General features: G+C 44.5%; 1 protein-coding gene across 4 annotated transcripts in view; it reads left to right on the top strand.

The window, feature by feature from the left end:
* LOC126278486 (cytochrome P450 4C1-like) overlaps window positions 1-16931 on the top strand; it is a 50146-nt gene that overhangs the window by 13116 nt on the left and 20099 nt on the right. For all 4 annotated transcript variants that reach the window (XM_049978643.1, XM_049978644.1, XM_049978646.1 and 1 more), the window contains 3 exons: window positions 1669-1833; window positions 7795-8175; window positions 13252-13518. In XM_049978643.1, the coding sequence (XP_049834600.1) occupies window positions 1669-1833; window positions 7795-8175; window positions 13252-13518 (813 nt within the window). The remainder of the gene's footprint in view (window positions 1-1668; window positions 1834-7794; window positions 8176-13251; window positions 13519-16931) is intronic.

The raw sequence follows: 16931 nt of genomic DNA, 5'->3' as shown, positions 1-16931 counted from the left end.
TCTCTCTAGACTAGACCTGCCATGTGGCGGCGCTCGGTCTACAACCACTGATAGTGATGACACGCGGGTCCGACGTATACTAACGGACCGCGGCCGATTTAGAGGCTACCACCTAGCAAGTGTGGTATCTGGCTGTGACACCACATATACGTTTTCTGTAAGATATTTCATATATATTTTTTAATAAATTTAATTATTATATACCTCAGAACGATGCAATTGTGGAATACAGTTTCAGAAACATCTTGCTACATCCAATATGTATTAGCAGTAAGATTCTTGTGTTCATGAAAACATTCTTTTGTTGCCATTTCGTATCTGACCGTTCAATTCATTGAACAATTTTTGTAGTTTTATTTCTGGTCGATGATAATTGTTTCATGATTATTTTTGCCGTACTTCCCACATGAAACACTATTAATCCGGTACTTGTTTAGCATGGAATTCTAAAGCTAATGATGTGTGAGGTGTACTGTATCTCATGTAATTTTCTGCATATTTCGACTAATTTAACGCTGAAATTACTTATTTAATCAATTGTAAGTTATTACTAGGCATTAATATCTTTTTATGTTATTATCTTGTAGTGACAACAACGAAATTAAATAATGTTGTTTAATATTAGTCAACCAGTTAGAAATATTGTGTAATAGGTTCTAATTTCTCATCGAAAGTAATATATTCACTGACAGAGAATAGCTTCTTACAATTACTCTCTAACTGGAGCCTTACTTCTTTCCTGGCTGTTCAAATATCTTGGTCATAAAAACGAGGACAGAAGCCCACTGCAATCATTTAATGCTTCGTTATGACTTTACTACGTTTTTTTTGTGACTACTTTTTTCTCTGAGTCTACAGGCGCTTATTCGTAAAAAAAAAAACACTTTAGACAAAAATATTTGGATATATAACGAGATTGAAACATTCTAATGGTATATAATTTTTTGTCATCATCAACGAGGCCTGGAAGATGAGTAATAACATGGTGCAGCCTTGTTCTAACATTATGTTATGGAAATTCTTTTCTCAATTTACTCCTTCCATCTTTCCGCAGATAATAACTATCTTGGACCTCGTCTTCATCGTTTTCATCTGCTTCCTGCTCTGATGTGTTGTGATCACTGTCAATAACAGCATCCTCCTCATCTCCATCATCGGAATCTGCTGCCCCCTCATTATGTTCAACCAACGCTCGTACTATGTCCCCTTCTGGCCTACAACAGTCCACGTATAACAATATTTACTATTAGTTATGTGACCAAATACCATATCATATACCAAAAAAAGCACAAAAATGCAATGATATAGCTACCTTGATTCTCTCTGCTTACGGGACGGGAATGGTGTGTTGGGGTTTCACATACCTCATCATGCTCGAACTTGTTTCAACAGCGTAGCGTCTCACGAAGTCTTGTTCTCAACTAAAGTTACAGTAATTCTCTTGTACCGCTGTACTGACATTCCGTAGCAGTTATATGGAACTACAAAGCCGTGTGGTAGGGAGTCTGGTAATTAACTATAGAAAATCATCAGAAGGGGTGTACCATATCACTACACACCACTGCCGGATTAATATTTCGTTTTTATCTCTCTTTATCCAAGTTTTGTTCTAAATATGCATAAACGAAAGTGTCTAAAAGTGGATGGCAACTCTGTGTTTCGCTACAGGACATCGCGTGTGTGCTGGGGAATTCTTCAGTGATTTCCCGTGACAGCTACATCAACAGACTAGCCAGCAACTTAATGGGCCAGTCACTGATCACAGCCAGCGGAGAACTGTGGAAGGCGCACCGCAAGATCGTCGCACCAGCCTTCAGCTCCAACGTCCTGCAGGTATGCTCCAACCATCACATGCTTCCGTCTGGCGGAAGTGGTGAAGACAGCTGGCCTCGCTCGTGGAGTGCAAGCAGTGCTCGCAATTTGCAGTATACTATCCCGAGTAAAGCGGGGCCTTTGGTTTGGAGCCGAGTAGATGGGTCTCAACAAAAGTCTCCGTCGATTCTGCAACGGTCTTGACTGCAGATTTATGGAACTGCGTTATAGGATGGAGACTTTTAAGACTCCACATGTTAGGTTGTTGGTGCTCTACAAAAGGGTAGCAGAGTACCTGTAGAGCCAACATGGTGTTTTTATAACAGTAAACCGCTCGAAGTTACTGCCCACCGAGGCAGTTGACACGCTCAAATTAATCTCGGAACCGAGATGTGGCTGACACCCGAATTAGGAAGGTCCAAATAGTTCATGAAGCACAGAGTGCATGTCGAAAAGACACGTGAGATGCGGTGGGACGGGAGAATGTTCATTGCAAAGCAAAATAATTGTGTCTATTGAAGTTGAAAGTGAGTCTGAATGTGAAGTTATATGGACGCTTCTAACAGTTCTAGGCGAAGATACTTGTCGGATGTTTTTACCAGCCACCAGATACCGCCTTGAGAGTTTCAGAATCATCAAAGGAAACTATACGCTCAGAGGCATGAAAATACTGATGTCATACTATATTAATTTGAGGCGACTTTAATCTACCGTTCGTATACTGGAAAGTCTATGGATTCATTGCAGGTGGTACAGGCCGGCAGTCTTGTGAAGCAGTTTTAATATGTTTTTAGAAAACTGTCTTGAGCAGCTAGATCCACAGTCCTCACTCAATGGAAATATGTTAGGCCCTGTCGAAACCGGCCTGGCCTTATCGGCAGCGTCAGTACGGAGGCAGGGATTAGTGATCATGATATTATAGTAACGATGGCTACTGAACTTGATAAATCTTTTAAGAAGACTGCGAGAATATTTCTGTTAAGAAGAGAAGGGCTGTTTTAGCAGCCCACTTACACAATGAATGAATGTTATTTAGTTTCGGAAACACTGAACGTAACGTAGAGAAGTTATGGGCCAAGTTTCAACTGATTGTAAATCCCGCTCTGGAGAAAAATGTGCCGAGGAAGGGCATAAGCACGGAAAACACCCACCGCTATTTAATAACAAAATTCGTAAAATGTTGAGGAAGTAGAGACCATTGTACTCTGGGTTCAAAACAGAGCGAGCGAATGACTATAGGCAAAAGTTAGTAGAAATTATTGTGCCTGTAAAAAGATCGATGAGCAAGAATTTGTTCAAAACGCTTTTCCAGAGATGCCGCAGAATGTTCCCCCTCAAAGACGTGAGAGCCTGTAGAAAAGTACGTGATGGGGCTCCAGCAAATTTCAGTCACGTTCTTTGAGGTGCGCGGGTAATGCGTGAAATCATATATAGATTGTTACGGCAGGTACACTCAGCTCGCGTTACCCTGGCATTGCGTGGATTACTGAGATTATTATCTATGACACTACCGACAATATTCGATCTGTACAGCAGACAGTCTTATTGGACTGATGCATCATCAACGTTTCGCAGAAGCCCTCGAAACCATTCGCCACCATTCTGGGGATTCGAAAACGTGTAATCCGATTAAATTCATAGGTTTCCCGATATAAGAGGAGGATTGTTTTGAATATTGATTGTGCGGTTCTGATCCGAAAATTGTATAACTTTCATTAATAACTGGAAATTGTAGGACATATATTTTATTCGTTGTGTTCAACCAAGGAATGAGTTTGAGTTCCCAGTATCTACTCATTCGTTCACGGTATTCCTTTCTACAATTGGTCGTTCATCGTGAAGTATATGCCGAGAAAACATAGACTTCTTTCTCCGCTGTGCCTATGTGTCAGGTTCCTCATAGCCTATTTAGGATATTATGACATCTAGTAAGAGAGATTTACTGCCCTCCTCCCAACCTCAGACCACTCTTGATTGAAAATAGTAAAAGTTCGCGACACCAGATGGTTATTTAAAATCTTTACTTAAATTCTATTGCACAGAAATCGCACACTAATAGCCGACTATTTCCCGCACTGGGGAAAGGCGGTAAAGTTATAGAGCACTAGGAGAATGATAATCGAAACCGACAGCTGTATTGTAATCCAACGTCATTTATTCGAAGCATTCTACCAGTTTCGACGCCGAAAAGCGTCATCTTCACCGCTCACGTGAAATCTGTCATCAACGTACGAATCACACTGACAAAGACCAATGGAGCCTTCAAATGGAACAGTACACCTTATTAAGCATATTACGTCAGCATCGGGCATCGGGCTGGAATCATCTTGATTCCGTATCTTCGTAGCAGTAACAACCCCGCCAACGGTCAGACGAAAATTCAGTTATGATTACTCTTGCTGTCGCCCAGAAAACAGAGTACAGAGAACAGAAAGAGAGCTGATCTCTGAGTAGCCAGTTTCTACAGGCTTATCGTCTGTATGATGTTGTGAGTGTGGTAAGAGGCGCAATCATTGCGATCGGCACATTCGTAGGTACGCAATATTTGTTCAGTCCACTGAGGAGCCAGCTATATCGTTGTAGTAGCTAGTCGGCTTTATGTATGCTCTTTGGCAATCTCACTAGTCTTCGATCCTATTTTTGGGTATTGTTCCTGCAATTTACAAATAATACTTACAGTCACTGTCCCTATTCGTGTTTTAACTGCATAATTTAGCATTTAACGTGTCCACTCACATGTGCGATGCCTATCATTCACCATTAGCAACGTCGTGTACAAGATTTGAATGTTCAGTTATTCATATACGTGGGTAAATTAGTATGATTCACTTTATGCAGGATCGGCTATTAATTTGGCTGGTGGGACATGCCCCGACACGAGCGCCAAAGCGCTCAACATCGCTTCACATTTCCCCAACCGGCACGCCACGCAGCCTGAGAGCGATACTGCTTGTCTTTGTACTTCACATTTTATAACAACATAGGTGACAAAAAAAACAAATTTTCAGTATTATTTAACTATTTTTGGAGCGCTCGAACCATAATATAATTTTTATGTGGTACAAACTATTATTATATGGGCAGATTCAGGCAATTTCATAGAGTTCCTCGCTCAAATTGCCACGTCATCGTATCTTCGTTAGTTTCATAATTGAAAAAAGGGGTTTCTCATGCAAAAAAATAAACTTAACTCCGCCCAAACAGGCCATGAAAGCCCAACGGAGCCGACCGGCCGCCGTGTCGTCCTCACACCATTGGCATCACTGGATGCGGATATGGAAGGGAATGTGGTCAGTATGCCGCTCTCCCGGCCGTAGCAAGTATGCAACACCTGTCGCTAATGCGAATGGAGTATTGTAGCCGGCCGCGGTGGTCTCGCGGTTCTAGGCGCGCAGTCCGGAACCGTGCGACTGCTACGGTCGCAGGTTCGAATCCTGCCTCGGGCATGGATGTGTGTGATGTCCTTAGGTTTAAGTAGTTCTAAGTTCTAGGGGACTAATGACCACAGCAGTCGAGTCCCATAGTGCTCAGAGCCATTTGAACCATTTGGAGTATTGTAATCCGGATCCTTTGTCATTCCCATTAATTTAAAAAAATAATGAGACGATAGGTCGCTAGACTACCTCTCTTTGTGCAATCAGCCACTAGGATTTTGAATGCGTTTCACTCGAAGAAGGTTAAACAGCTCTGACAGATCGATTGTGCCGAACTGAGAGAGTTGTGCCGACCGAAAAATGGCTCACCTGTATGCACAATGCAACGTCACACTGACCTGTGCACTTCCGAGAGGGAAGGAGCAAAGCCGTGTGACAGGCCACACCGTGGACGCCACGCAGACTGCTCATGCTGCAGGCTTGAAGTTTGGTGTTCCCCTGCTATACGACCATTATAATGACCACTTGTTTCTGAATAGATTAGATGACCCTTCCTACCATAAATAAGTCCATGCACGTGATGTGGTGCCCACATTGTCATGTTTGACTGGAACCCTATTAAATTACATTCAGTAAGACATTTCCGTTGCGTACAGTTATAATTTCCAACAATTAACTTGGATGATCATATGAGAAGCTTCCTTTATCTGTAGCTCACCAGAGCCCAGTTTTAACCATTACACATCATGTTATTCTATTACAGTGTAATCAGTTTCGGTGACTCAACACACCATCTTCAGGCTTTCTTTCCGTCGGTGTTGTCTATAATAAAACTGCAGGACTGTCACATTACTTAGTAACATACATCTAGTTATTTTTTTTGCATGTAGCTACAAATACTTGAAACACCTTACCGGATAATGGGACAGTCTTGCGGATATATTACTAACAAGATAAAGCTAAAGAATCTAGCATCAGCCATCAACTTCAACAAAAGATATGTCTCTGAAGGCGTCACCCCCAACTACACCCGGTTGAGAATAAGAGACGACAACACCGACGGAAAGAAAGCCTGAGGATGGTGTGTTGAGTCACCGAAACTGATTACACTGTAATAGAATAACATGATGTGTAATGATTAAAACTGGGCTCTGGTGAAAGCCTGAAGATGGTCTGTTGAGTCACCGAAACTGGTTGCCATAGGATAAAATCACATCAAAACAACGGCTGCAGGAATTTTATTTTATTACTTAAGTGAACAGCTGAAGTTCTGCAGACCATCGGTCAAAAGGATCGAAATACTAAAGCTTCCAGAACTAGATTTTTCACTCTGCAGCGGGGTGTGCGCTGATATGAAACTTCCTGGCAGATTAAAACTGTGTGCCGGACTGAGACTCGAACTCGAGGCTTATATTTTTAGCGGGCAAGTGCTCTACCATCTGAGCTACCGAAGCACGTCTCACGCCCCGTCCTCACTGCTTTGCGTCTGCCAGTATCTCGTCTCCTACCTTCCAAACTTTACAAAAGCTCCCCTGCGAACCTTGCAGAACTAGCACTCCTGAAAGAAAGGATATTGCGGAGACATGGCTTAGAGTGAAAATCTCATTCTGGAAACATCCCCCAGGCTGTGGCTAAGTCATGTCTCCGCAATATCCTTTCTTTCAGTAGTGCTAGTTATGCAAGGTCCGCAGGAGAGCTTCTGTGAAGTTTGGAAGGTAGGAGACGAGGTACTGGCTGAAGTAAAGTTGTGGGGTTATTGCGGAGACCTGGCTTAGCCACAGCCTGGGGGATGTTTCCAGAACGAGATTTTCACTCTGCAGCGGGGTGTGCACTTTCTTTCAGTAGTGCTATTTACGCAAGGTTCGCAGGAGAGCTTCTGTGAAGTTTGGAAGGTAGGAGACGAGGTACTGGCTGAAGTTGTGGGGTTACTGCGGAGACTTGGCTTAGCCACAGCCTGGGGGATGTTTCCAGAACGAGATTTTCACTCTGCAGCGGGGTGTGCACTTTCTTTCAGTAGTGCTATTTACGCAAGGTTCGCAGGAGAGCTTCTGTGAAGTTTGGAAGGTAGGAGACGAGGTACTGGCTGAAGTAAAGTTGTGGGGTTATTGCGGAGACCTGGCTTAGCCACAGCCTGGGGGATGTTTCCAGAACGAGATTTTCACTCTAAGCCATGTCTCCGCAATATCCTTTCTTTCAGTAATGCTAGTTCTGCAAGTTTCGCAGAAGAACTTCTGTAAAATTTGGTAGGTAGGAGACGTGGTACTGTCTGAAGTAAATCTGTGGAGGCGGGTCATGAGTCGTACTTGGTTAGCTCAGTTGGTAGAGCACTTGCCCGCGAAAGGCAAAGGTCCTGAGTTCGAGTCTCGGTCCGGCACACAGTTTTAATCTGCCAGGAAGTTATACGAAAACTTGATCATCATCCGCATCATCATAAGAGCATAACCGGCACCCCAACCTACCAAGCCGAAAAAGGATTAAAGAAATGAATTAAAACTGTAGAGCTTGTTGTAGAGAAACTAACCTTACTGTGCCTTCAATGGCCCTGTAAGGCACCAGTGATCAATGGACATGCGCAAGGTGAGTGGAATGGTAAGACGCGCCTGTGCAGGACATGGTGCCCGAGCTGTCGCGGCAGGCTGAGCAGCTGTCGGCGACGCTGGCCGACCTGGCGGACGGCGCGACGCTGGACGTGTTCCCGTACGTGGCGGCAGCCGTGCTGGAGGCGGTGTGCCGCACCACGATGGGGGCGGCACCGGCGGCGGCGGGCGAGCGTCGCTACGTGCAGCTGCTGGCGCGCAGCGTCGCCATCGTGGAGGAGAAGTTCTGCAAGCCGTGGCTGTGGGCCTGCGGCTGGCTCTACCGCCGGACCGCGCTCTATCGCGACGAGGCGCGCACGCTCGCCGAGCTCAACGCCTTCTCGCAGGAGGTCATCGCCCAGCGCTCCTGCCGCCGGCAGGAGGCTGCGGGCGGGGACAGTCGAGACAAGCAGGTGCCTAGCACAACGTGACCCCTGTTAACACTCATAATTACACCTAGCCGGCAAAAGTCATGGGATACCTCCCAATATCGTGTCGTTCCTCCATATGCCCGGCATAGCACAGCAACGCGACGTGACATAGACTCAAGTAGGGGTTGGAGGATGACTGCAGAAGTACTGAGTCACGATGCCCCTATAGCCGTCAATAATTGCGGAGTTGTTTCCGGTGCAAGATTACGTCCCATAAATGCTCGATGGGTAATCTTATCATTCACTCGAATTGTCCAAACACTTTTTCAAATCAGTCGCGAACAATTGTGTCCTGCTAACATGTTCGCGGACATGAAATCCATGAAATGCTACTACTTGTCTCCAGGTAGCCGAACATATCCATTTCCTTTGAACATACAGGTAGCTGCTAAGGTTCAGTGACCGTGTCAGAATTACATTAGGAACAAATAAGGCCTCGGTCACAAATATTAAGTCAAATTTGAGCGTCGTCTTCAGAATTAAACTAAATGTTCTAAAAATATTAGGTATATGCAACCCTTGTTAATTCAAGTACGATCAACATTTAGCGACTCGCCATCTTCTTGACAACTATTCATGACGTCGCCTTTCCAGCTTAGATTTTTTTTAAATGTGATTTGTAAGTACTGAATCTCTTTCCAGTCAGTGCAAACTTTAATATTATTAATGTATTATACACCTAATATGTTTTAGAACAGTTAGTTTAATTCTGAAGACGACGCTCATAGTAGCGTCGTAACCTGGTCAATTTTGACTTAATATTTGTGACCGAGGGCTTATTTGTTTCTAATATATCCATTTCCAAACATTCAATCGAAATGACAGTCCCAATCGAGTTATTTATTTTGTCGCAAACCAGTTTCAACCCGTGATGGAGTCATCTTCAGGGCAAACAAAATAAATAACGCTATTGTGGCTGTCATTTTGATTGATTGATTATAAGTAAACCAATCGTTACTATCTCCACGCAACTATTCTGTCTAAAAGTATATCCATTTCCAGTCAGTGATCGGTTCAGTTGGGCCAGAAGATCCAGTCCATTTCTTGTAAATAAAGCCCACACAATTATGGAGACACCACCAGATAGCACAGTGGGGTGTGCGACACACTCGAACTCTACCATCATCTTCTACCTAATGAAGTTGAGACTCATCTGACCAGGCTTTGGTTTTTCAGTCATTTAAGATCCAACCTATATGGTCACGAGTCCAGGGGAGACGCTCTGCCGGCCTGAGTGGCCGTGCGGTTCTAGGCGTTACAGTCTGGATCCTCGAAACCGCTACGGTCGCAGGTTCGAATCCTGCCTCGGTCATGGATGTGTGTGATGTCCCTGGGTTAGTTAGGTTTAAGTAGTTCTAATTACTAGGGGACTGATGACTTCAGAAGTCCCATAGTGCTCAGAGCCATTGGAACCATTTTTGGAGGCCCTCTGGACGATGTCACGCGTTTATGAAAGGCGCTCGCATTCGTCGTCTGTTGTCATAGTCCGTTAACTCGAAATTTCCCAGTCCTAATCCTATCGGATACGTTCGATATACGATGTCATTGACTTCTGCGGTTACTGCATGCTGAGTTGCTTGCCTGCTGGCAGGGACAACTCTGGGCAAACGCTGCTGTTCTTGGTAGTTAAGTGAAGACTGACGGCCACTTTGTTGTCCGTGGAGAGAGGTAATGCATGAAATTTGGGATTCTCGGCACACTCTTGACACTTTAGATCTCGGAATACTGAATTCAATTTCCGAAATATAATGTCCCATGTGCCTAGCTCCAACTAACATTCCACAGTCAAAGTCTGTTAATTCCTGCCGAGCGGCCAAAATCATGCTAGAAAGCCTTTCACATACACTCCTGGAAATTGAAATAAGAACACCGTGAATTCATTGTCCCAGGAAGGGGAAACTTTATTGACACATTCCTGGGGTCAGATACATCACATGATCACACTGACAGAACCACAGGCACATAGACACAGGCAACAGAGCATGCACAATGTCGGCACTAGTACAGTGTATATCCACCTTTCGCAGCAATGCAGGCTGCTATTCTCCCATGGAGACGATCGTAGAGATGCTGGATGTAGTCCTGTGGAACGGCTTGCCATGCCATTTCCACCTGGTGCCTCAGTTGGACTAGCGTTCGTGCTGGACGTGCAGACCGCGTGAGACGACGCTTCATCCAGTCCCAAACATGCTCAATGGGGGACAGATCCGGAGATCTTGCTGGCCACGGTAGTTGACTTACACCTTCTAGAGCATGTTGGGTGGCACGGGATACATGTGGACGTGCATTGTCCTGTTGGAACAGCAAGTTTCCTTGCCGGTCTACGAATGGTAGAACGATGGGTTCGATGACGGTTTGGATGTACCGTGCACTATTCAGTGTCTCCTCGACGATCACCAGAGGTGTACGGCCAGTGTAGGAGATCGCTCCCCACACCATGATGCCGGGTGTTGGCCCTGTGTGCTTCGGTCGTATGCAGTCCTGATTGTGGCGCTCACCTGCACGGCGCCAAACACGCATACGACCATCATTGGCACCAAGGCAGAAGAGACTCTCATCGCTGAAGACGACACGTCTCCATTCGTCCCTCCATTCACGCCTGTCCCGTCACCACTGGAGGCGGGCTGCACGATGTTGGGGCGTGAGCGGAAGACTACCTAATGGTGTGCGGGACCGTAGCCCAGCTTCATGGAGACGGTTGCGAATAGTCCTCGCCGATACCCCAGGAGCAACAGTGTCCCTAATTTGCTGGGAAGTGGCGGTGCAATCCCCTACGGTACTGCGTAGGATCCTACGGTCTTGGCATGCAATCGTGCGTCGCTGCTGTCCGGTCCCAGGTCGACGGGCACGTGCACCTTCCGCCGGCCACTGGCGACAACATCGATGTACTGTGGAGACCTCACGCCCCACGTGTCGAGCAATTCGGCGGTACGTCCACCCGGCCTCCCGCATGCCCACTATACGCCCTCGCTCAAAGTCCGTCAACTGCACATACGGTTCACGTCCACGCTTTTGCGGCATGCTACCAGTGTTAAAGACTGCGATGGAGCTCCGTATGCCACGGCAAACTGGCTGACACTGACGGCGGCGGTGCACAAATGCTGCGCAGCTAGCGCCATTCGACGGCCAACACCGCGGTTCCTGGTGTGTCCGCTGTGCCGTGCGTGTGATCATTGCTTGTACAGCCCTCTCGCAGTGTCCGGAGCAAGTATGGTGGGTCTGACACACCGGTGTCAATGTGTTCTTTTTTCCATTTCCAGGAGTGTAAATCAACTAAGTGCAAATGACAACTCCACCAATGCAACGCCATATTATATCCTGTGTATGTGATGATACCAGCATCTGGATGTGTGCTTGTCCCCATCCCATGACTTTTGCCACATCAGTGCATGTACATGTACGTGATAGAGCTTACTGCACAACATTAGCAACAGCAATGTCAGCAGTCGCTAGTAATACACTGCTGCATAAATGACTCCACTCTGTTTCTCCGAGGATTACGAACATCCAAGGTATCGGTAATGCATACTATCTAATTACCTCTCACCTATCAGTCATTACGTCGTCTTATTGGTCTCTTCCTGTCTGCACAATTTTCGACAATGTTGACACAGGGATAACATTTGCTATTTTAATTGAAGGATAATAGTCGGCAGGTGATGGCTTAAGTGGTCACTGTAACAAATATCTACTAACACCACTATTGGTGACCGCTGTTTTGATCACAAGCATGGCGGAATATTCCTACACGTCTGTCAGGGGCCTGAAGATGGAGTAGTAAAATGCTGAAACTCGTTGCCCAATAAAATAAGGTTGAAAATTGACGGTTGGTTAATTGACATCCTCTTTCGAACAACCGAGTCCCACAAAGCAACCATCGCTTAAAAGATAGACATACAGTGACTTGGAACAGCTTGAGATGGACAGAGGAGAATATTGACAGGATGGGGGGAGGAGGAAATAGGGTGAAGGGGGGAGGAGGGGGAGATTTCTGAGGCAGGTGGAAGGTATAGAGAGGTAGTGGGAAGGTGGAAAATCAAGAGGGGGAGGTGGAGATGGAAAGAGAGGGGGGGAGGAGAATATGGTCAGAGAGAACGAGGTGGAAGGTATGGTCAGAATGAGGCAGTAGAGGGAAAGGATAAAGATGGAGGAGATAAGAGAGAATGGCAAGGAGGAGATAGGCGGAGGTGAGAGGATGAGGTGGACAGAGAGATGGAGGAAGAGGTTGACACGGAAAGGAAGGAGGAGATGTGTTCAGTATATTTGTCAAATGCATAAATCGACGAAGATGCAGGGAATAGGATAGTATTTTTAAACGTATAAACTTCCAGCATGAAAACTAAGAGTCTTTCTATTTAGTCACGAATATTCTGTCGGGTGTGATGTAATCCACCAAGAACATCACTCTTGTGCCTATCTATACATCTCAGAGTATCATTCGCGTCCTACAGCCTCAATTATTTTTGGACATCTTACAATCTATGTCTTCTTGTACAGTTTTTAACCTCAAGAGCTTCCTGAAGTACCACTGAGAAGTTATTCCCTGATGTCTTAACACATATTTTCTCACAGTCCTTGATTCACTTCCAGTCGCCGGCCGCATTGGTCTCGCGGTTCTAGGCGCTCAGTCCGGAACCGCGCGACTGCTACGGTCGCAGGTTCGAATCCTGCCTCGGGCATGGATGTGTGTGATGTCCTTAGGTTAGTTAGGTTTAAGTAGTTCCAAGTTCTAGGGGACTGATGACCTCAGAAGTTAAGTCCTATAGTGCTCAGAACCCTTTCAACCATTTGAACTATGTCACCACAATGTGGTTCTCTGCTTCGCATTCGTTCACATGGTGGCTTATATCAGCAAGAGACCAGACTCCGCAAAAATGGCCATCGGAAGAAGTGTGTTCCACATCCCACTTACGGTATTTCGAAGGATTTCTTCCTCCTCGTTGACAAGTGGCTGCCGAGGACAGTCAATATCTTACCTCCACCTCTGATTTATTAGCCCTTCTCAGATGCTTTTGTCGTAAAACAGAACCAAACCAGTGACGTGTTGACCGCTGACAGGTGGTGCTGGACTACCTGCTGGCGGCCACGGAGTCTGGCGGCCGCCTCAGCGCGACTGAGCTGCAGGACGAGGTGAACACGCTGCTGTCGGCGGGCTACGAGACAACGGCCACCACCATCTGCTTCGCGCTGCTGCTGCTCGGCATGTACCCGCGCGTGCAGGACAACCTGGTCGCGGAGCTGGACGCCGTCTTCGGAGACGACCCGCAACGAACCCCCACAGCGGCTGACCTACGGCGCCTGCACTATCTCGATGCTGTCATTAAGGTGAGCTACCTGCACCGCTACCTAACTCTACGCACTTAAACTGTCTCCACAGCCGCATTTACACAAAGAAAATCTCTCCATCTTCTCTTCTATTTAATGCTTGCTGTTTAGTAGCTCAAACGCTTTTGTAGTTTCAGTGAGCAGCGGGCAGTGTCGTACGTTCGAACACATTTAAAATTTTCGCCACTATCTAGTCCTACAATAGAAATAGATATATTTTCTTATTCCGTTTTGGAATCATAGTAATCACTTTATGTGTGCTGCAGTGTCATTCTGAAATTACAAAAATTATTCCGAGAAGGTAAGGTCTTTCCTAATGTGACAATGTGTTACAAGATACAACATGGCCATATGTATGTGGACAAATCGATAAAGTCTTGTCGATAGTGTATTTAATAGTTTTGTGTTACTTTTTTTATTCTACTACATAGCACTAATTATCAAGTGAAATCAAATTGATAAGAAGTATTTTCAAAAATCTATTACAAACAAAACAAAAAGTTTTAAATTGAAGCTATCGGCTACTAACACAAAATACTGTTCTCAAGACAGGTAAAATTGATAAAAATTAGAGAATCTTATTTCATTTGCCATCAGTATGTGTTCAGTCGAAGATATTTTTCTGTTTAAAGGTGCAAAATGATGTATGATGGCTGAAGTCAGTTTCAACCGCACCCACCTTAAGTGACTAGCTTTAAAAGTATGTAGAATTTTTCTCTGTCAGATTCTCTAACTAAAGAAATAATAGTATCCTCCAAACAGCTTCAATATATTACATTGTTGTTGTCGTCTTCAGTCCAACGACTGATTTGGTGCAGCTCTCCATGCTACTCAATTCTGTGTGAGCCTCTTCATCTCTGAATAACTACTGTAACCAGCATCTTACTGAATTTGCTTACTGAAAACGTCTCTTGGTCTCCCTCTAAGAATGTTACCCCCCATAATTCCCTAATACTAAACTGATTATCCCTTTGTTGTGTACATAGTTCCACATAGTCAGCACGTACCCAACTTTCCCACTGGAGCGCGCCCCGCTAAGTACAACAGCGCAGGCGCAGCGCTCGTCCGTCTTCTCACTACGAGATGGCGCTGCCATAGAGACGGACCAAATTCTGCTTCCGCCGATCCGTGTATTAATATGTAACGCAGCCAATGAGATTGCTGCTAACGTAGAACCTTTTCTCCTCGCAGATCACACTTGCGCAGTGATACATGAACTCACGAGGTATTATAATGAGTGCACAGACCTCCGATTAGTCAGTCCGCACCAGTCTGTACCAGTGTTCATTTGTCTGAACTAGTCTGTACCAGCCTATAGTCAAGTTTCAGTCTGCACCTAATAAGATTACCATATTCCTGTATATAGCCATGAAGCTAAATGTATAGACACTTTTGTCAAGTATCAGAGATATATATGAGAATAAGATTAACGTACCAATACCAAAGGAACTTCAGATTGTCAATTGTAAATAGCATCCAGAACCAAGTTTTATGCTTGTTATTATTTTAAAAAATTTGTGTGAAAATTAATCAAGTTCTGTTTAAAGTTAGTCACAGTGAATCTGCTACTCTAAGCGTGCAAGTGGCATTTCTATCGTCTTACCTAACAGCAGAAGATAAACACGCCACGATAAGACCACAAAACATATTTCTGACACTCGCCTACTTCGTTAGAGCGACTAGTCAAATAATCTGATGGTGTGTGTGCTGGAGGTCTTACAGTACGCACACCATACCCTTGATATCTCAAAATGTGTCCCATCAATCGATACCTTCTTTTGATCAAGTTGTGCCATAAATCTCTTGTTTCCTCAGTTCTGTTCAATACTTCCTCATTAATTATTTGATCAATCCACCTAATATTTAGAATTCCTGTGTAGCACCACATTTCGGAAAACTCCATTCACTTTTTTCGTAAACTGTTTATCGTCCATGTTTCATTCCCATACATGGCCACACTCCAGACAAATACCTTCAGAAAAGATTCCTAACACTTAAAACTATATTCGATACTAACAAATTTCTCTGCTTCAGAACTGCTCTTTTTGCTATCATTTTATACCTTCTCTACTTCGATCACCTTCAGTTATTTCGCTTCCAAAATGGCAAAACTTTAAGTGTCTGATTCCCTTAGCATCGCCTTTTTAATTCTATTACATTCCATTATCCTTGTTTGCTTTTGTTGATGCTAACCTTATGTCCTCCTGTCAAGACACTGCACGTAGCTCTGAGCAGCTCTTTCAAGTCCATTGGTGTCTCTGACAGAGTTATCAGTGTCATCGGCAAACCTCAAAGATTTTATTCCTTCTCCCTCTACTTTAATTCTCACTTCAAATTTTTCTTTAGTTTCCTTTGCTGAAACTTCCTGGAAGATTAAAACTGTATGCCGGGCCAAGACTCGAACTCGGGACCTTTGCCTTTCGCCGGCATGTTCTCTACCATTTTTTTTAAATCTCATTTTGTTCGCTTTTATTCGTTGCATCTGCTCGGGGCGGACGTCGTAAGATATCCGTTTAAGTTCGTTGTTGATCGATTAGCTCAGTTTTTTAATTACAGAGGGCTGCTAACCCTCTGGCCGAACACGCTGAGCCAACGTGCCGGGCGCCATCTGAGCTACCCAAGCACGACTGACGCGCCGTCCTCACAGCTTCACTTCTGCCAGTACCTCGTCTACTTTCTCCTACCTCGTTTCCTTTACTGTTTGTTCAGTGTACATATTGAATAACATCATGATAGACTACAATCCTGTCTGAATCCCTTCTCAACCCTGCTTCCCTTTCACGTCCCTCGACTCTTATAACTACTGTCTGGTTTCTGTACACATTGTAAATAGCCTTTCGCTCCTTGTACTTTATTCCTGTTACATTCAGAATTTCAAAGAGTGTATTTCAGTTAACACTAACAACGTTTCTTTAAATCACATATGTATAAAAGTCTGTTCCCCTTTCCGTAACCCATCTTCTAAGATCAGTTGTAGATTCGGTAATGTCTCACGTGTTCCTACGCTTCTCTGGAATCCAACTGATCTTTCCCGAGGTTAGCCTCTACCAGTTTTTTCATTCTTCTGTAATAAATTCGTGTTTGTACTTGTTAAACTATCAGTTCGGTAATTTTAACACCTGTCAGCAACTATTTTTTTTTTTTTTTGAATTGGAATACAACACCCTTCTTGAAGTCTGAGGGTATTTCGTATGTCCCATACATATTGCACACCGGATGTACGAGTTTTGTCATGGGTAGCTCTCCAAATGCTATTACTAGCTCTGACGAAATATTTTCTATTCACTGGGGCTTTGTTTCGAATTAGATTTTTCAGAGTTTTATCAGATTATTCTCGCAGTATAGTATCTGCCATCTGATCTTGATCTATGTTCACTTCCCTCTCTATAATATTGCTTTCAAGCTCATCTCCC

The sequence above is a fragment of the Schistocerca gregaria genome, chromosome 6 (genome assembly GCF_023897955.1).
Source record: "Schistocerca gregaria isolate iqSchGreg1 chromosome 6, iqSchGreg1.2, whole genome shotgun sequence".
Classification (NCBI taxonomy): domain Eukaryota; kingdom Metazoa; phylum Arthropoda; class Insecta; order Orthoptera; family Acrididae; genus Schistocerca; species Schistocerca gregaria.
Note: the sequence above shows the minus strand (reverse complement) of the source record. Positions and strands in the feature narration are given on the sequence as shown.